Raw genomic sequence first — 21,567 nt, forward strand, 5'->3', positions numbered from 1 at the left:
TACAGTATACTAATATTTCTGAAGTCAACATAATAAACAGTATTTGCTCATTTAAATGTGTGCCCTGGTGCTAAAGCATCTGGTCCTGCTAGGAGATTGAAGTGTTCTATTTATTGCATACAAACTTATACAGCTGTCTATTATCTCCAACTGTACATTAATGATTTTTGTTTATCATATTGCAATTCCACCAGGAATTAATTTCATAACCTCATTACCCACACTGGCTTGTATACTTGAATCTGCTGTGGTCCAAGTCTAAACATATCATTTATTAGGCTTCCAAGCCCATGGCTGGAAAGCCTATTGCTGTGTTAAGATGATTATTATTTTTCTTTCCGCCAACAAAACCATAAAAGTTGCATGAAATGAAAACCGTTGCATGAAAATTCTTGAAATTTCAGAGTTGTAGATGCCAATGGGAACTAATGTCCACAGCTGAATGAACATGATTGGTTACATGGTTTGACAGCCATATTAGATTTTATGACAAATTCTGGACAATTTACAAACATCTTGTCGGAAACCACTTATCGCAGAGTTCTGAAACTTGGCATACATGGTTAGGGATTGTCCAAGATGCACGGTGCTCGAAATGAAGCTGATTGGCTCAGTGGTATGGCGGCCATGTTGGATAACCTAATTAACACACAAATGTCTTCTCCAAAACCGCTAATCTGATCGAAGCAAAACTTGGCATACATGATCCAAGTATGGTTTTCTTTAAAGTTTGCCCAAATGAAGTTGCCACAGTAAAAAAACATGGCTGCCGTGGGCCAATTAAATTTCAGCATTGCTCTAGTTGATTATATTGCGCATAAAATGAACACCGTTGAATAAAAACTCTTGAAACTTCACAGAGTAGTGTCTACAACTGAGTGAATGGCAACCAATCAAACTGCTTAAACTTCACAATAACTCCTTGGAAGCCATAAAGTTGCTTGCAACTTCTAGTTGTGATTGCTTTTGTTAAAATCCCTCATCCCCTCAGTTACTATCATGGGAACAGAAATAAAAAGAAAAAACAACAAAAAAACAGCTGAGGAGCTTTTATTTAGACACAAACGGGCAGAAACCTGACATTTAGATCACAGACATATATTTACAGTTCACAAACACATATGCAAAGTAAAATGACAAATAAATGGTGAATTATTGACAAAAAACGAACGAACAAACAAAAAACAAAAAAAAGTATTTGTGTTAAAGGTATCAATGCCTATTGTGTCCCTCGGTTAATATGACTATATTTTTATATTTAATATCTTAGAAAAGTGTTTGTTGTACATACAATAAACAATTAACTTCATGAATTAGTTATGAAATTGGTCCTCCAGAAAAGAAAAAAGAAAAGCTAGTGGCTACTGATCTTGGTCAATTATTTAACCAAGCAGCACAAATACTGAATCAGAATGTAACAAGTTGAATGTAAACAGAGTCCTCTTGCAAGACGTTTCTCCCTTTTAGCTTTATATATATTTTAAATACTGGTATGTTTCCTAATTTTATAGGAAATAAATACAAGGCACATTATTAGTTGTAAGGCAATTTCTGATGAATGCTATTTTTGGTGACTCGAAGCTTGTTTTGCATAGTTTTTTTATTGTACTTTTTCTATGGGCAAATCTCTTCCATATTATGTGATCAGGTGTAATATAAAATCATCCAGAACAGGGTTGGGGGGCAAACTGAGATCCCCGGGGCAGTTTCAAACCAAAATCAGAAAACTTACCATCAACCCTCAGGAACAAGATTAGAGCTAGCAGTGATTAATACCTGACCCCCGTGACTTTGGCACCATTGATCTAAAACTCCCCTCCCCAGATATCAAGGCAATGTTTTATAAGGCACAGTGGTTATCAGTATTAAACAACTCAGTTGTGGTTTCAACAAATAACTGAATAGATACACATTGTGTCAAACAGAGTACCTGCACAAGTGACTAAGTGTTAAGATACAAGTCATGTGACTAAGTATTAAGGTACAAGTCATGTGACTACTAAAGATGGCAAGAGCAACAGAGATAGAGATAATAGATTTAGTACAGTCTACATATAACAGCTGGTTGCTAGGTCTTTTCAGGGGGTTCTTCACATGAATCCAGAACTGAAAAAAGAAAACAATAAATTAGCTTTATAATGCCTCAAATTGAATGAATCACTTAAAAAAAAAAAAAAAAGATTCACTACCTGTCACACTGCATTTAGGAACCTGGCAGTCATTTTAGTTTGATTCCGGTAAATTATAGAACATACTGCATAGAGCTGCACGATTTCTATAAAATGACACCAGCTGCATCAAAGATCGGAAATACTTCTGCTAAAGATTGCCCTAGGAAACTTTTCGATGGAGAAAAGGAGACTGTATGAGATTTGAAGACATCTTCCATTGTGATTTGTTTTATTATTTTATTTTAAAACAAATATTCATAGAGGATATCTTGAAGTCTTATCTTGTTTGTCCCATAAGACCTGTGGCCCCTGCTGACTCTCATCCTTTGTGTGCTGTTTAAGCAGGTTAAACACATACCTCAGTACCTGCTGTCTTCTAATTCTATTGTACAGTACCTCAATAGGTAGAATTGCTAAGTTCACATTAAATTATCATACTACAACTCATACAGAGGACAGCATTTAAACCATTAAGAGGTTTGATACTGCCATGTAGTTATAAATATAAAAACCCATATAACGATGTAGCAGGGCGGTAGAGAGCCCTGTACGTATTTATTTGTTTATTTTATTTTAGAACGGGGTTCCCCTCCGCCCCTGTGCAGATTTATTGTTTTGTGTTTGTTTATTATGATTTATTATTTTTATGACGGCGAGCGCCGCAGGTTTTGTTATTGTTTTTATATATTATTATTATGTATAGGGCAGCAGTGTGGAGTAGTGGTTAGGGCTCTGGACTCTTGACCGGAGAGTTGTGGGTTCAATCCCCAGTGGGGGACACTGCTGTTGTACCCTTGAGCAAGGTACTTTACCTAGATTGCTCCAGTAAAAACCCAACTGTATAAATGGGTAATGGTATGTAAAAATAATGTGATATCTGTATAATGTATAATGTGATATCTTGTAACAATTGTAAGTCGCCCTGGATAAGGGCGTCTGCTAAGAAATAAATAATAATAAATAAATAATAATGTATAGATGACGGCGTAGCCGTTTGTTATTATTTAGTAACGTGGATGGGAAGCCCCATCCACATGGTATTTTAAAAAACTTGTGCAGAAGGTGGCCATCTCCCAAATTAATTAGGTGATTTAATTTGTTGCTAATCGGGAGATGGTCACCTGTTATAAAAGCCTGCAGCTCTCGGCACTCGGGGTTGGGTGTTGGAAGGAGAGAGTGAGCGAGAGGATTAAAACGAAACTAAAATTAAACTCCAGGAACAGTGAAGGCATTTGCTCAGCCTGACCTGGGTTTTGTTTATTACTTGTGTTTGTGATTTTGTTCTGTTTAACTATTTATTTTGCTCTGTGAGCACAGTTTCTTTTTGTTTAAACTTTTGATTTATTTTTTTGTATTTAAATAAAAACGGCAAATGCCACCTTAAACTGCAATACTTCCCTGGTGTCAGTATTTTTTTTCCCTGCTTCTGTCTGACGTCACCACTTAGCCAGCCTGTCACAAACGGGTACCCATATCTCTGGGCATATAACAAATAGTGTTGCATTTTTAACATCACAATTGTATAGTTCACTTCCACCTCAAACAATGAAGCAGGTGTCCTTTCAAGCTTTTAATAGATGAACAATTTTTCAAAACTCACTGCACCAATAAGCCTTGCATATTATTTGTAGAATGTCTTTCTAATTATTTGATTTAGGGGTGCTTTGCTCCTATCCCAACTGCTTGTATTTGTATTATCCTCCTTATAACGAAGGCCAGCTCCTGTTAACAAGACGTTGCATCTCAAAGGGGACATCTTGCAATAACCTTGCAATAACAACATGACCTAAACGTTTAATAAGAAACTTACTTTTTACGATCTTTGTCCTTTTTAATATTCATACTGCCTGTGAATGCCTGCGCCTGAAGGAGTTCAGCTGCAATTTTTCTTTTACTAAAACCAGATATTTCATCCTCCAGCATTGTTTTTTTCTCATCTAGTTTCATCCTTTCCTCTTGATGCAATCTTTTCAGGTGTTCAAACTTCCCTTGAAGCTGTAAACAACAAAATAAACTTTTTTTAAATGCACAGCCAAAACTCGCCACAAGGTGGCAGCAAGTACTTGCATATAAAGCTCAGAGATTATTTTAAAAGGTGTGATAGTGAAAATATTTTAGTTTCTCACTTTTTTACAACAATTCAAGATGCAAAACAAATACTAAGCCGTGGATAAACAGTTGCATCCTGGTCTCTTTACTGTACAGTGGTTCACATTGTCTGATTGCAGCTATACAACTGGATTTCGTTTTGACTATATTAAGTGATTAGGTACTAGGAAACAGCAGCAACTTTTCATACATAGCGTGGTCTTTAGAGAGTTCTGCGTTACATATGTATTTTAAATTACATTAAGATGATGTTCTTTACCTCTCTCTCAGCATCCTTGAGCTCAGTCTCCTTCTCCTTCACTCGCTGCACAAACATCTGTCTCATCTCCTCCTCCCTCTTCTGCAGTTCAAAAAGGAATTCTTGGCGCTTTGTTTCATATGTCTCTTGCAGGCTGCAGAGCACAAAATATAAATGACATTATTCAAAGAAAGACACAGGCTGCTATTCAAAAGAAAGTGTTGAAATAAGTCACTTGATGACTACAGAGTTTGTCAATGTTTTTTGTTGTTGTTGTTGGACAACATAAATCTCACTGTTTGGTGCGGGATTAGCTGTCATGTTTGTGCAACTACACATGAATTATAACCTCACTGTGGTTCCGGGGGCAGGAGCTAGGACTCCTCCCTTTAATCTCCTGCCAAAAATATCAACCAGTCTCCCTATTTAAACCCTGGGTTGCACCCTTATTCTCTGTCTTGCTTTTTTCAATTTCCTCCATCCTCCCCTCACCTCCACTACTCTGCGCCACCTCTGCAACGGTCTCCCTCTGGGGGCAAGTGAAGCTCACTTCCCGAGCCAGAGGGAAAACCCTGTACTCTTTCCTAAATATCTGCTTTCATCTGTGCCAGACTCCCTCTTTGCATGTTTATTTCCTTCTATGTTCAACGTTCCTGTCTCCACACAAGGGAAGTGAAGCGCCTCAGAAGTCTGGTCGTGTCGACCTCCCTCAGCGCAGGCAACCCTTCTAAGCTGGGAAGACTTCTAGGCTTCTCTTCGTCATCCACTATCCTACTCTTCATCTCCTCTTGGGGGAATTATTGGTTCCTTCCCAGCCTTGGAGGCCGATTTGTTCTGTCTCACCTCCACAAGGGCGGCTCTCCACGAGCCAAGGGGAAACTGTCCTTTTTTTAAAGTCACAAGCACTTATCTCTTATTTAAATTCCCATTGTTCTCACTCCACACAGCCCTTGCTACTGTTCCATGAATACACAATACAAGTCCAAGACACTGTTGTTATATGAAACATGATGGTTTTGTTTGGAATAATCATTTTATCAGAGCCATCTAAAAAGACACATGCCAAAAAACGTTTCTCCCATCTCGGGATTTGGCTGTGAATAGACTCATAAACATTACAATGATGTACATAAACTACTCTGTTGTACTAGAGGGGCATGATATAGTATTTACAAAATTCAAACATATTATATGTTCAATAACTTGAAAATGCAAAGAAATCACTAGTAATGCAAAAAAAAAAAGAAAACACAGTTCTAAATCTACATCCTTTTTTTCTATGGAAAGTCTAATGCTTGCAATCTGGTTGTTTGTGAAAATGTTTTAAAAGCCTCAAAGAATCTCTGGAATGCACCACTACATGGGGTTAAGTAAACATTTCCCAGAGTTTTGTGCCTAGCTTTCAAGGAGGCTACAGCAAAAACCTCCTTCAAAAAGATTCAAGCTGGAAACACACTTTTCTATTTTGTACAAGTTGCTATTTTAAGTATACTTGTTTCACCCTAAATGAAGAGAAACTTTGAACACACAACATGCCTAGTTGAATATTTGAATACAAGCATGTTTGAATGTACTGTACATCTAGGGCCATATTCACAACATATTTACCAAAAACAAAACATTGATGTTACAAAGCTTCAAATAAAAAAAAAAGGTCAATGTCAGCTCATACGTGCAGGTTACTTGTTTCTTTAAACATTAGCAGTTTGCATTTACTATGGCTTGCCTTAGTTCTGTTCATTTCCATCAGAGGCAGACTGAGATCAAACCCATTTCAATTGGGACTCTCGCAGCTGTTACGAATGATAAAGGAATTGCCATGATAAAGGAAGTTAAATTAATAAGTGTCCAAAGTGAAGGACTTGTTTTAAATCTTGGTCTACAGAACACAATAAAACATGCAGGCAAGATGGAGGAGTGTGAATACATTAAATTACCAGGGAAATAAGAGGCTGGATAAATGATGATATTACAAAAACATGACACATCAAGGCAGTCTGCGACCTTTGTGTAATGCCCGCTTACATATTGTATTGTAGATTGCAGATGGACCCAGTTAGTAATTGGAATGAGATGAGATTGAGTTTAACAGATACAGACTGGTTTCATGGTGAAGATGCAAACATAGCATTTAACACTGGGGGAAATACTTTGTGAATATGGTCCCAGTACCTAATCATTCTACAATTCTACTAGTATGTTCATCTAATAGTCAACATTGATCCAAAAAAACTAAAATATAAAAGAACATTTAACAGCAATTATGCATCGGAGCCTTACCAAAACCTAAACCATATTAAAATACTGTAATGTAGTTAAAATACATTTTTTCTGTACTTGTAAAGTGGAGTAAAACATTATGGTGCAATGAATTGCCAGTCCAAATGTGATTATATTGCTAGCAGTACCTAGCAAACTAAACACACACCGCCAAATACGGAGAACATTCTTTCTGAATGAGCCTGAATGACCCATCCAAGGGTCAATCACAAGACCTAGCAATGTAAAAGCAGCCGTGTTAACATCTTAAGCATTTTTTACTGAAACTAGAAGTAAAAAGTATGAAGAAATATCAGACCCTCCCTCCTCTCCCAAGAAAATGAAGAGGTTTACAACTGGTACAAAACCATAAGGTTAACAATTAAAAGTCGAAAACTAGCTACTGTATTGCAACATTATTTTGTGTTTGTATAACGTTCTCTAATGTCTTACTTGTGCTTTCAAAAATGAACCTTGAAACTTACTTTCAGCCAACAGTGTTTAACTGAAAACTGCCTTTCGTTTTTGTAAAGAATTAAAAGCTCTCATTTCCCAACTGAATGGCCTTTTATCCACATGTGTTTTTGCCAGTGCCTCACAATGAAAAAGGATTACAAACCCAAGATTAAACCAAAGAGCTCTAATTAAAGGGAAATTGTTCCCATGGGATAACTAAAGCAAAACATAATGGTACCCAGAAAAAAACAAACATGTATATAATTGATAATTACCCATGAAAGTCTGACTAAGATGTACTGTGCCATCTCTTTTGCAGTGGAGCTGGTTTTTACTGAAAAGTCATACTGCGAGTTAATGGCCAAGGTGAGATTCAACCACAGGATATCCTTATCTCTACCATTAGACCACATCGACTCTTGTTTTGTCATATCACCTCCAAGTTACAGCTTTTCTCAATGGCTAAAGCAAAATTCCAGAAACTATTAGCACAATTCTCAAAACAGTTAACACAAACACCAAAACTGAGTTCTAATTTTCTAAACTATTCATACATTTCACCGGTTTACATTCAAAATGTACAATTCTAAACCATATATTCAATTGCTAAATGCAACTGTTATATTTTAATACATGTTTCACATGTGAATGTTTTCTTTGCAAATTACATCAATCTCATTGCTAACAATCAATGCTCTTTAATTTAAATAACATTCCCCATGTGAAAATAATACATGGCTTAATTGATCAATCATATATCAAACGGTAACGCTGTGCATAAAGGACTGTGATTTCCAATGGAAACACATCGCAGTGTGTGAAAGCATAGAGCAAGCAGAGGCAGGTGGTCGTGGTCGTGGTCATGGTGGTGGTGGTGCTGGTGGAGGTGGAGGTGCCACTGTGGATGTGCCTGGGCAGCATGGAGGTAACATCACTATGTGTGCTGCCATCTGCCAGCATGGAATTGTTTGCCGCAGTCAATTGCTTGGCGCATACAATACAGAGCGGCTGCTAGTTTTCCTTGAGGAATTGCACAATCACCTTGTCCCACCCAATGTAGCAATGTTGGCAGGAAGAGAGGCCACAACATTTGTCATCATTTGGGGCAATGTGTGTTTCCATCATGCTGTGCTGGTGCAGGAGTGAGTGGTTTGATGCACATCCCTGTTTCTCTGTGATGTACCTTCCACTGTATTCCCCTTTTCTGGTGTATGATCACAATCACCATGAACAAGCCACACTTCTCCAGGCAATGGATGAGGCTTGTAATGACATTACAGCAGAAGATTGCCAAGCCTGGATCCGTCACACCAGACAATTCTTTCCAAGGTGCTTAACCAGAGAGAACATTCGCTGTGATGTGGATGAAAATATGTGACCGGATAGGAATGAACGACTCGATGTTCAATAAACATACATGTATATTATCTGTGTATATAATGTATATACTGTTACTGTAAGTTTAATTTTGTAAATAGTACTGTATTATTTTGTGCCAATCAAATATGACCAATGCATTCTAAATTTAGTTTACATTTCTTTAATGTTTGATTTTGTGAGTTTTGTAATTGGGTGAAATATTTGGATTAAATAGAGGTATTTTCTTTTGCTTGAATACTTAAACACAAAAGCTGTAATTATTTCTTGATTTGGTGCAGGCATTTGGTTATGCAAGATATATAATAAAATGTAGCATGGACACTTAGTTTTGCCACTGTGTGAGCTTTTTCTAATTGAGTGGATGGTTTTGGTGTTTGTGTTATGTTAACTGTTCTGAGAAATGTGCAAATAGTTTCTGGAATTTTGCTTTAGCCATTGAGAAAAACTGTAATGTCACTGTGGTTTCATGTAAAAATAAAACAACAATAAACCTGCCCCAATCTTCCACTGATGTATTCCCATCATATAATATTGATTATTTTGCATTACCCAGCACAGAACCATTATGTTTTCTGTTTATCCAGCTTGCAAATTAATACTTTTTTTCTTTTCCCTCATAAGCATCATCTGTTACAGAGAAGATACTAACTAACACGCTTAAATGTTTTAATTCCCTTTGCTCTTTAGAGTTAGCTGGTCATCAATTTGTGAAAAATAATTTGCTTTGGAACACCTACACAAATTGGATAAAACACAAAATAAAAAGCTCTTCATGTCTGCCATTTAGCACCTGTATGTGACTGCCCATACTACAATACTTGATGATAAAGGGAAAAAGAGAGGCAGGGTGTGTTTTGGTTAATAACTCTGCCCAACCTTTCCCTTTCAAAAAAAGGAAATTACTTCCCCTGATAACTTAAACAATAAACAGTAATGTGACCCTGTACCTGACTGGCTTGTTTTCAGCATCTGTGTCTGTAAAGCCCATTTCCTCCAGTTTGCAGCGCCGATAAAGCTCATAGTGCCGTGTGTGGGTCTGCTCCCTCAGGTCTTCCATGTTCACACAAATTAGCATTTCTCGAAGTTTGACAAAATCACAGTGGCTCTCATTTTCCACTAAAACAACAAACAAAAATAAACAGGCTAGAAGTTTCCTAACATTAAGATGACTGGGATAAACAAAAAATCTCTCGAAACAGAAGTTTCAGTGATAGCACTCAAATTCTAGAACTAACTTTCTGATAAAAGCAAAGCAAACCTTGCACAACACCCCATGGGTACTGTCGAGCTTTCACCATTTTATTTCCAATCTTCACTTCCTCTGTGCTCCCAACCACAGCGAATGGAAGATGGCTCTAAGACAAAGAATTGTACCCAATTGTTCAATTAAACAGTACTGCAATACAATTAAAATATATCTTAACACACACACAAAACTGTAAACTATAAGCACATAAATGCTGTGTAAGTTTTTTCCTTTTGTAATCTGGTGGGTCCGTAAAGACTTTTTCAAAAGACATTGTTTCATGGGATTTACAAAACAATAGACAAATTTGAAGGACAAATGATTTAATATAAAAGCACTCACGTTCATGGTAGTATTGATCTTTGCCACGTTCTCATCATCTATGGGAAACTGATAAATCTGGACTCCATTACTGACAAGTTCACTCATGATCTTTATCTTGAATTTATGAAGCTCGCTCTTGGAGATTGTATCTGCCTTGGCAATGACAGGAATGATGTTGACCTGAAAACACATAATACATGTTTCCTAGTCATCTGAAAAGGTCGTACACGTACTGGTAAATATATACAGTATACACATGGTATGTTAGAAACATGAAACCCCCCTGTCAAAGACATAAATAACACATCGCAGGTGTCTGTACTGATAGTAGGTCACAGTGACCTACATTCACAACATCTGGAATAACTTTTAGATAAAAACTTGTATAGACCATTCTTCATTAGTAGAATCAACGAGAGGCCAGAACATATCCAAAAGCAGATCTTTAAGACCTGTGCTAATAGAGAGTTTTAGATAAATTACAGTTCATCAAAAATGTAATATTTTTCTATTTTGTTGTTCTTATATGTGTTCTGGCTTCCACTGTCTTGAAATTGTCTCTTTGCTGAAAAAAAATGTGATTTCAGTAACTTTCTGCAGCAATTGAAATAGTAAGCCCTAATTGACTACTGCTTATCAGAGTGTGTGGCAAAGGGCACAGATTCACTCCCTGCTTAATAAAGAGTGTGCTATTTTAATACTCATTGTTGAAGGGTTGGCAGGGAGGGGATTAAAAACTTCCCTGCCAGAATACATGTGAGAATGTGGCTGGAGCCTAATTAACTATCAATCTTTCAATTATGGCTCCAGCCACATTCTCACATGTATTCTGCCAGGGAGGATTTTAACCCCCTCCCTGCCAACCCTTCAACAATGAGTATTAACATAGCACACATGGTATATAAGGGGAGAAAATGCTTTGTTAAAGGTGGGTGTTGGATAGGAGTTAGGTGAGTTTCACTGTATTTTTTTTTGTTTGTTTGTTTAAACCTTTTATTTTTGGCCCTCTGTCCTGTTTATTTGTTCCAGTTTTATTTGTGTTACATCAATAAACGTGCACAAACAACGCTTCACTGTAGCTTTCCAAGCCTCTGTCTCCTTTCTGATGCTATCCTGCTACACACATACTTAAGGGTATTCCATCAATGGGATTAACAATAATCTTAGGGGCTATTGAGAAGTACTTTCTCATTCAATAAGACCTAGAAGCAAATTGCTGCTGATATGTAGTAGCAAAACAGGATGAAAATACACAAAGCTTTATCCATCAATTCAAGGTCAAGCCTTCTGCATTGGGATAGAATGCATAGGACAGAAAACATAAAATTAGCCCATGAGTAGTATTGAGCTTTTTCATTTTATTTACAAAAGATGTATTCAAAATGGTGCAAAGGTTGTGCAGTGCCTTATTCTCAGTACTGATTTAGCCAGCCCTATGATTGTGAAGATCAAGTGACTAGCCCAAGATTGAACAGTGCCTGGGACAGAGCTGGGACTCAAACTAAGGGACTCTGGTTCTGTTAACAACTCTTAACATCAGAGAGGAGATTCCAGAATTACAAGAAGAAAAAACAAAACATCTCAGCGTATTTGGGGTACGCAGGTTTCCTAACATGTCCATGGACACATCTGCATGCACGCTGCTGTACACTTCAAGTGTTGCATCTTGAGTATTACGTTTCTAATTCAAATATATTCAGTAACTACTCAATATTAAGATAAAATATTGTTAGTCCAGAAATCAGTTAATCTATGAGCTGAAACTAAATGCGTTATTTAATTAAAACATCATTGTGTTCTGTAATCATATGTATTTTTAATTTATAGTGCAATTTTTAAACTGATATTCATCTTTTAAAATGTCACTTTCGGTTTATATTTTAGGTTAGGCATTTTAGAATAGGAGAAAACTTAAGCAGTTGCTTAAACAGTTGCCAGAAAAAGCAGCCTAAAAGTTGGCTGGTATTGTGTGTGCTTTTACAATCAACAGTCTGCTGAAAATCCTTACACTACATTATATGACAGAATGCATTACAAATATTTGGGGTCAGAAGCTTTATGAAACAGTTCCAAAGTAATATAGCCTAAATCTATGGGGAAAAAATATAGGAATTAACAAATCAGAATGTCAATAATTTGAGGGACTATGTGAATAAATAAATACAAAATAGTTTATTAATATTTACAGTGATTATAAAAGTCACGAGTTCCATAGGAAAATAAAACACCGTGGCCTACATCCAATGTATGTGCATGTAAAAATGTAAGTGACTCCTCCGTATATGCCCAGATTCAAGAATTTCAAACATCTAAGATCACGTTACATCCTGGAGAAGCAGTTCTATAGAGATATATGCAGAACTTAATAAGGGATAATAATATATACAAAAGAACAACAAAAAATACATATGTGGTTTGAAACAATGTATACCACACATGTGAGTCCCTTTGTAAAGCACCAATACAAAAAATAAAAAATGAATCTTTTGAGTGCAACTTAAATTAAAGTTTGACTGGTGCCTGGTACACCCTGGTGCAAGCAATGTAAGATATTCAGGAACAGATGACCTCAGCGAAGACATACGTATGAACGATGCAGGTGCTTCAGTGGTGATTACTACAAATATAACACAGCATGGTGGTTCCTGGTATTACGGCATTGAAGTTACTCAACTTCAAATTCTTGTCTCTGCTCTCCACCCTCTTAAAAACTATGTGAGGCTCATTTACCAAGCTTTGTGTGTGTGTCTGTGTGTGTGCAAAGTTTACACCCAACCTGTATGTAAATCCAAGGATTCTTGTGTGCACAAGTGGATCTTTTTATTTGGTAATTTATACATTTTTCATGAAAATATTATTAGTTGCATGCATATAAAACATGGCTCAGGTGATTTAAAAACACTTTAAAAAAACCATTATAATTGTATATTATTATTGAGGCTAAACAGGATAACACTTACATAATCTACTTTGCAAAGCTATGAAAAACTAGTGTAAATATAGCCCTAAAATGCTGACCAGTAGCTTCTACGTCAAATATACAAGTTGTTTTTTCTCCTCAAAGAGTCCCATACTGTGTATTTAATGCTTAAAGGATGAGAAGGGGTGTTGGAGGCCAAAACAGTTTAACCCTCAAATACCAAATGGGATCATATCTGAATGCTCATGCTAAACAGAGGATAGTTTTTAATGTTACCAATGACCAAAGAAAAAAAACAAAACTATAGATATAGTGTGGGCATTTGCTAAGTTTTTACCCAAATGGAATAAAAACTGAGATTCAAAACTAATATTCTTATACAGTAAATAACTATTTTAATGTAAAACATTACTGTTTGAATTCACGTCTGGTCATTTTGTAGATGTAGCAACCAGCACACAATGTACCCAGGACAGAGATCTATTGAACTGCATTTGGATGTAAACACTAAGCCAAGTAGACACACATTCAGATAGTGCCTTCTTCAATCGTGAACATCCACAGAGCAGACACGACCTCAGTTTCATGTCACATTTTATTGGGTTTCAAACAATCTCACTCCAAGAAAAGGATTAATGAATGCAGTTGTGAGGTACGTCACAACAAGGTGGAAGCATTGTTATAAACAAAACATTGAATCTTATTAACAGGCAGAAAATGCTGAGACAAAGCTTTAACTCAGCTATTTAAAGAATGTCTCCCCCCAAGTCAGTTTTTGTTCAATAAAACATTCACTTTTCTACTAGAGTTCCTTAAGGAAATGGAAGGATTGTATACATCAGTCATCCTTCAATTTTCTCATCCATCATGTATTTTTTTTTTTGTGGGACAGCTGCTTGAAATACCTGTTGTAACAAGTTTATAAATAGCATTCCTTATCAACATTGAGGACATTCCAATTTACCTAGAATGTGTGCAAGTTTTAACTAGTATTCTGATGCAAAAGGTGTAAGTCTAATAAAGGCATTTTTGTTTTAATTTCCAGTTCTTAACACTGTATGAATAAATACACTATTATCCTAGTATGGAAAAAATAATCACATTTTACAGAACCATGTCGCTTTTGCAAAGGTAATAAACAGTATGTCTGTTATTGTGAAGTATCTTTTCAACATTTTATGCTGTGCATACAAATCTGGAGTGGCAAAAATGTAAGAGAAAAAATGTTTGTGGAGAACTAAAAAGATAACAAAATATAAAAAAATATATCAGGACTAAAATACTGCTGTCAAATAAATTATGAGAATTCTAACCTTCCTGTGGTTTTTCATGCTAACATGCACAGTTGTATGTTTGATTTATTTATTGTTTAAACAGCTTAGATTCATTTAATATACAGCAGTATGTCCAGTACACTGTCGTACCTTTTTTACACTGACAATACTGCATTTATAGCATGTCCAAAACACACACAAATGCAGTGTTTGAATGCTGGCCAAACAGTTGCTTTCATACGATTGCATTTCCATGACAGGGATTGGCAGAGACATGCTGACAAGTGAGTTTGCAGTCGCAAACAGAATGAACAGTGAATGACACATATGTAGCCAAGAGAATTATAGTATCTGATCGTCAGCCTAAAATCTTTGTGCAGTTCTGACATAGTTATGCATTGGCGAATTTAACAGATACTCTGTGTGTGTTTGGTAAGTACAGTATGAATACCAGGATTAGTCAAATATAATAACACCCACTGCAGCAGCACCTCATATTGTCCATGTGCAATGAAGCTATTATTGTATTTTAATTATAAGGGTCATTCCACGTAATCTCACACAAGTCTGTGATAAACCCATTTCAGAAAAAAATAATCTATATAATGGTAGAGAAAAACAATTACCACCGAGTACAGTGCAGTATATAGAGATCATGGGAACTAGACATTTTAAAATGTGTCGGGGTAAAATGTGTCAGGGTGTCTAACTATCACATTTCCCTATTGTACAGACACTAGCATTTCAACGGACTAGAGCATTGTGGAGCACAAACAGTTGCATGCTGTGCTCGTGTCGCATCTGTTTTTGGATTCCACTGGCACATGTCAACTTCCACGTCCTTTCCTACAGCACAAGGTTTTTACAACAGTAAATGCATACTGCAAATGGATGATGGTCATGCAGCCAACAGCAAAAACTTTGAATGTTTCAATTTTAGTTTTTTCCACTGTGGCAATTAGTAAATAAACTGATGTACACGAGATACAATCCATCATGCTTGAGTTCACCAAGAGCTGGAGAAGTAACCACGTAAGTGTGCTGTGGAAGATATCAAAACAACCAGTAATCCTAATGGGTTATAAAGTCTTCCCTTCATTTATGACATGAAATGTTACCATACACATCTGAAGGACCATTGAAATGCCAAGTAACCTTATACATACAATTATGAACTCAAGTACTACAACAGATAAATATGAAAATATCCAACAAATAAAGCTTTTCACACTGAACTGACTTTCAGTTCACTGCCCACAGTGTGACATGCTTTTGCCCACAAAACGGGCAGTTTATAATGCAAATGACTAATTCTGTGCATGTTTGTCAACAAATATCTGAAATTATTATTTAAATAATAAATGTATAAACATAACTTTTGAATATGCACAAGCAGGGTCAGGCTTTAAAAGAAAATGTGATGCAAAGACACAGTACAAATATTTTCAATATTTTATCACCTTAAGGATTTTCATTTACTAATTCACCACTGCAAACAGGTGAAATTTAACAAAATAAGCAAACCTTTTCATCACATGCAAGTGTTATTATCAGGTAACATGGGGGTGTACAATTACACAGAACAATGTAGGCCAGTATCATAGAAATGCTAGTAAGTTATTTCCTTATCAGCTTTTGGCACAAGTATGAAGTTCTTTTTGCTGTTTTACAGAAGTAGATTTGGAAATTAAGAGAGAGAGAGACAGATGTCCTCAAAGGTTTGCATACCCCAATGTGTGGAAATATACATACGTTGGGGATTTAAACTGTTGACGACAACTTTGTTGTCAACACTTTGTGATTAAGCATTTGTTTATTTATTTCTAAATAAAACCCGATTTCTACCTGAATATTTATTCTTTCTTGATTATATATAAAAGAATCCACCCGATTTCACCCGATTTTTTTCATTAAATAATTTGATTTTTAAAAAAGGATTCGCTCGAATTTGGAAAAAAAAATTCACCCGAAAATCAGATGCCCTAATAACAATATAACAATATTCTTTTTTTTCTTTTTTTTTTTATATAATTGTATCACTCTTACCTTGGAGTCAAGTTTCTTCATGGTCACTAAATCCAAAGACTTTAAAGAATGACCAGTAGGTGCGATGAAATACAGACAAGCATGAATACGAGTGTCGTGGTAATTGTGCAGAGAGCGTTTAATCTTCAGCTCCTCCTGCAGATACGATTCAAACTGTGCATCGATGTAGTTAACCACATGCTGATAGCTGGGCAACAGAAAAACAATACAATGAACATACAAAGCAATGCCTATGGAGGTGCATGAATACTGTAAGCACAAGACATTTTGATGATTTAACTTCTTGTATTACCAAAGAAATACTGGGCATAGTATTAGCCTGATATTAATGACTTCAGTAGGGGTGAGCAAATTAGCTATTACTCATACCCTCAGGTATTTGTACTTGACCTAATAGTGCTTAAACTTTATTCAGTTATGAATTCCTTATGTTTTAAGTCAGAAACTGGGCAGGGCAAACCCGGATATGCTGCAAGAATGAGTATGAGTATGATCACGCTCTTTGTACTTAGGAATTTACTATACCATAATAGTTATGGACACTCGTTTGTACTTGTTACTCAAACTGACTCTACTTATCAGTGTAACAAAAGTACCATTTTCATGGAATGGCCCACAGGTCAAATTAGTAAAACTCGCAGTGCAATTCTGTTAATGGCAATTGAATAAAAAGGTAAAATGATTTGTTGTTGTTATAAACTGTTAACTCCTACTCAGTGAGATTCACAGGATCACATGTTCGTTGATACAGTAGTCCCTCTCTAAACCGGACATGAAGGGAGACAGACAGGTTTTCCGAAATAACCGGTTTAATTCTTAATTTTAAAATGATGCAATAATGCATTTTAAAATCAAATGAATACCAAGCACACTTTTTTTTACTTTAGCCTATAGGCTACCGGTAACAAAAAACAAATCATGCTGTTTCACTGTACACATTACCGTACAATGCGAAAACAATACATATTACACAATTAATGCAAAATAGATCATCTTTACAGAAATGAACCATTTTTAAATTTGGCTGCAAGTGAAACACATAGGTTACCTGCTACTTTTATTTTGTATTGGTATGAGTCAGACTTTCTTTGCAAAAGCAATTCAAGACCTCAAATTCATCATTTTAATTACTGTAGTCCACATCTTGCAATTCAAACCACTGGAGCATCAGTATTTCTGAAAGCTTCTCTGCCTTTTCCAAGTAATTGATCGCAGTTAGTTTATACTCTGTAGAGTATGAGTTTATATGCCCTCTTTTAATGATGTACTTAATTATAGAAATTTAGTAAGCTACTTGTATCTGTTGTTCCATTTATTTTCAGCCATTTTTATTTTCAATGTGTCTCTTTGGATCACAAAATTCACAGTGACCTAGCGTCACACTTAATTGAATATTACTGGGGGACATATCCAAATGTAGGGCATAATAGTGTCTGTATTTGAGAGGGACTACTGTATTTTCATGCAAGACATAAATCACTTGCCTGTCTTCTTTATTCATCTGGTCCCCAAATCCTACAGTATTGACAACAGTTAGTTTTAATTGGACATTGCTCTCCTGAAGCTGATAGGTCTGTGCTCTCAATTTAACTTTGGGTTCGAAATGTGTTGACTCAGAGTTCTCAAAGTTTGTGTTGAACAAAGTATCCATTAAGGTGGACTTGCCAATTCCAGTCTCTCCTGTAAATGTAAAAAAAAAAAATAGAAAAACCTGTAATTAAACTAATATACATGTATGTAATTTATACCATAATTAAACATTTACTTTAATGTCAATCCTTGTTATGTATTTTTTCTTTATTAATATGCTAGTCTATACGGAACAGTATATTTCCCATTGAGAAATGTTGTGGAGAGTTCAGATCAATAAATACCACAGTTTCAAATAAACCTGATCTATTGCGATTAGTTGCCTTGTTATATTCTTGAACATTTAGACATTTAAATTGATTTTGCAATGTGTACATCATGTGCTTACAAACTGTACTGAGGATTTACATATTGACATCAACACCATAATTGTTTGTGTAAACCAAAATTTCAGAACTCCATTTACTGTAAAGTCTGCAATGCAAGTGCTGTATTACCTAACATGCTAAATGAGTACAATTATTTACTGTTTTAGTATCCTACAATCTTTTTCTTTACATTCCCCCAAAATATTCACAAGTTCCAAGCAAAGGACTATGTAGAACTGTGGGTTAACTGACTAGCTTTTCATTGCTGGGTGTCTGGGTTCTAATCTGTCTTGGGCTATATGTAAATTGAGTTAGAGGGTTCCCATGAAATTTAAAGCAATTGGGTTTATTTGCAGGAAGTCTCAAAAAGGGAAACTAAACAATTTTTCCACCATTTAGATGGTAGAGGGTTAAGGGTTGTTAATATGTATTCATCAAGGAATGAAATAAAAGTGCACTCACCAATGCAGAGAATGTTGAAACAGAATCCTTGACCAGTTGATCTGCTGACCAGCTGATCTGGCAAGCTGTCGAAGCCAACATGTCCCGACATGGAAAGTGGACGAACATTTGTATCCTGTTTAAAAATATAAGCATTATTGACCGTGTTTGTACAGGTGTTTTGTTGAAATCCACTGTACTACTGTACACGAAACACCTGCATACTACAGGGTACTAGATGCTCAAAGCTATTTACTAGTCAATAGCGCAACTTTTTCTTAGTTTTGTTTTTCCAATTTGTCATAAATAGCTTTAAGAATCTAGCCCATGGCATGCGTCATATTAGGATAGTCCCCTTCAGGGATATAATATGGATTAACATACTTGATATGGGGTTTTTTTCTGTTTTTTTTATTATTATTATTTAGGTTGAATGACTTATAATTTGTTTTTAAGTGTTTGGTGGCTACCTCTAATCAAATTGATAGTGTACTTTCTATTGCACTCTTTATATCTGCAATGAACTATTTGGAACAATAATATACTGTACAGTACTTTGTAACTTAGTACAGGCTAATACTGGGGATGGCAAACATTTAAGCACACAATACAGTGTTCTTAGACATTTACTAACATCTAGTAAGTGAAGGATTATTTATTTATGCCATCATATAAGGAAAGCCTACCGATTTCTGAAAATCCTGAGCCCTACTGTTTCTTCTTCCTTGAGTCTGATAAAGCTAAAAACAAAATACAATAAATAGCCTAGGCTATATTAGACTGACTGCAAAGACTTTAACAACATCGTAAATCACATCTGTGTAAGCATTGCTGACATTATTTATCACTGGCCTTGCTTATCAACTTTTTAAAATGTTTTTTTTTTTACCAAGTATCTCATAAAAATTCTTGACTTTGTTAAGGCTAACACCATAATCTGCCCTCTCATTCCTGTTCATCCACATTAACTAGACATACAACAATTAATTGATTGTTGATCACCATGTGTTTTATATTGCCAGCATCAATTAAGACTTCACTGCTGGATGCACTTATCAATCACGATGTTATTTTATATAACTACAGGCTTTTGTGAAGCACCAACATTTCTCTTTGCTTCGTGTTTTTTTCTTTTTAATAATGAAGTTTTTTCAATGCATATACTGTATTATATTAATATGCATATCCATATTTTCAGTTTTATTGGAAGGCTTTTGTGAGGCATGTACATATTTGTTTTGGTTTGTTTTGAATAGAAAAGTATTCTTAATGCATCGATTACTGGCGTTCCCACATAATTTATTTGCTAAACAGGGAGTTCTTTTCCAGTTAGAACTTGACTTAACACATTATTTGTGCCATCCTCCTTTACTAAAACGGTGACAGGTAACTGACAGAGTTCAACATGTACTCTAAAAGGGACACTGTCCAGTACAGAAGCGCAATAGGCGCCACCAACCACTGTGACCAAAATGAATGAGAGGGCTGCTAAAGGGGTGTATGTTTAGGGATGTTTCTAAGTTAAGCAAACATAATAGAGTAAGAGAACAAAAACAATGATGGGGAAATCAGGAGGGCAGGGAAGTGGTTACACAAAATGAAGGGTAGGAAGATTGATTTGAAAACTATATACTACACCTTATACATTTACTTCCCTTACTTTTTAAGACTCACAAAACCAAAAAGATGAACAAATCCGAGAGGCGATTTGCCACACTGTCACAAAATATCCCCCGTTTTAGATTTCTTATTAATGAATTCGTGCATTATTTTAAACTTTTTAATACCGAAAATGTAGATTCAATCCCACTTTCTTCACACGAATAAACTGGCATAGTACTGCCTGCACATCAATACGTGACTTTGTTAAGATTGTGTTACATCATTTCAGTGAATCACCAATTGCATACTGATAGTATTGTAGAAGACGAATAAACAATTCATGCCCCACCCTTACCGCTCAGTGAGTGTCCATTTATTGGATGGGAGGAATTATCATGTGCTCGAGTGCTAGCTGGAAATATCCCAGTTGGTCTCATTGCAGCACTAGTATTTTGTATACAAGAACACTTTTTATTTTTATTTATATAGTCCCTTATCTCCCAAAATAACACTCTTTTAAGAAAACAATAACTCAAACCGCAATTAAAACGAAACAAGGAAAACTTTGTGAAAAAAGGCCTGTACAATAAAAAAAAATGTAGCAAATGTATCTTTCCAGACGTAACCTATATGTATAACTAATGATGAGAGCAACGACAAAAGAAAACATCACTTTAAAACGCCAATGATAGACATACTGTACATACCACATAAATACCATTAATAGGGAAATATACATTTAAAAAACAAAAAAATCAAGTTGTGTTAAAACGTTTGTTTGCAACAGTTTTACTTATTGTGTTTATATATTTTTTTTAAAACTTAGAATTTTCCATAAGAAAAAAGTCTGGCGACCCGCGAAGTGACACTCCCAGAAAACTGTAGACCATCTTGAGAGAAAATTCAGTACATTTATTTTTAAAATCTGCATACTGCGTTTTAAAAGTAAATACACACACATACCAGCTGTCGGGTTACATCGGTCGAGGCCATCGCTCGAAGTTACAAATAAAAGATAATAAAAAGAGTTGAATACATAAACTACCCCGGTCTCTCCCAATAATTTCTCGCTACAGAAATCCGGCTGAGTCAATGCCGGCAGGAATGTGAACATTATTACAATTCCTACGATCACCAGACACC

At 35.8% G+C, this 21,567-nt stretch overlaps 1 protein-coding gene across 1 annotated transcript; it reads right to left on the minus strand.

Annotated features, from left to right (window-relative positions):
• Positions 1-1,034: 1,034 nt before the first annotated feature.
• Positions 1,035-21,537, minus strand: LOC117405647 (septin-10-like). Its single transcript, XM_034008858.3, has 10 exons — positions 21,388-21,537; positions 18,844-18,958; positions 17,908-18,103; positions 16,424-16,610; positions 10,202-10,363; positions 9,872-9,968; positions 9,561-9,729; positions 4,540-4,672; positions 3,982-4,166; positions 1,035-2,106 (listed from the first exon to the last, which is right to left on the minus strand). Exons 1-10 carry the CDS (start codon positions 21,415-21,417, stop codon positions 2,091-2,093), a joined length of 1,290 nt encoding a protein of 429 aa, XP_033864749.1. The 5' UTR covers positions 21,418-21,537; the 3' UTR covers positions 1,035-2,090.
• Between the last annotated feature and the right edge of the window lie 30 nt (positions 21,538-21,567).

Source organism: Acipenser ruthenus, chromosome 9, assembly GCF_902713425.1.
Source record: "Acipenser ruthenus chromosome 9, fAciRut3.2 maternal haplotype, whole genome shotgun sequence".
Lineage (NCBI taxonomy): Eukaryota > Metazoa > Chordata > Actinopteri > Acipenseriformes > Acipenseridae > Acipenser > Acipenser ruthenus.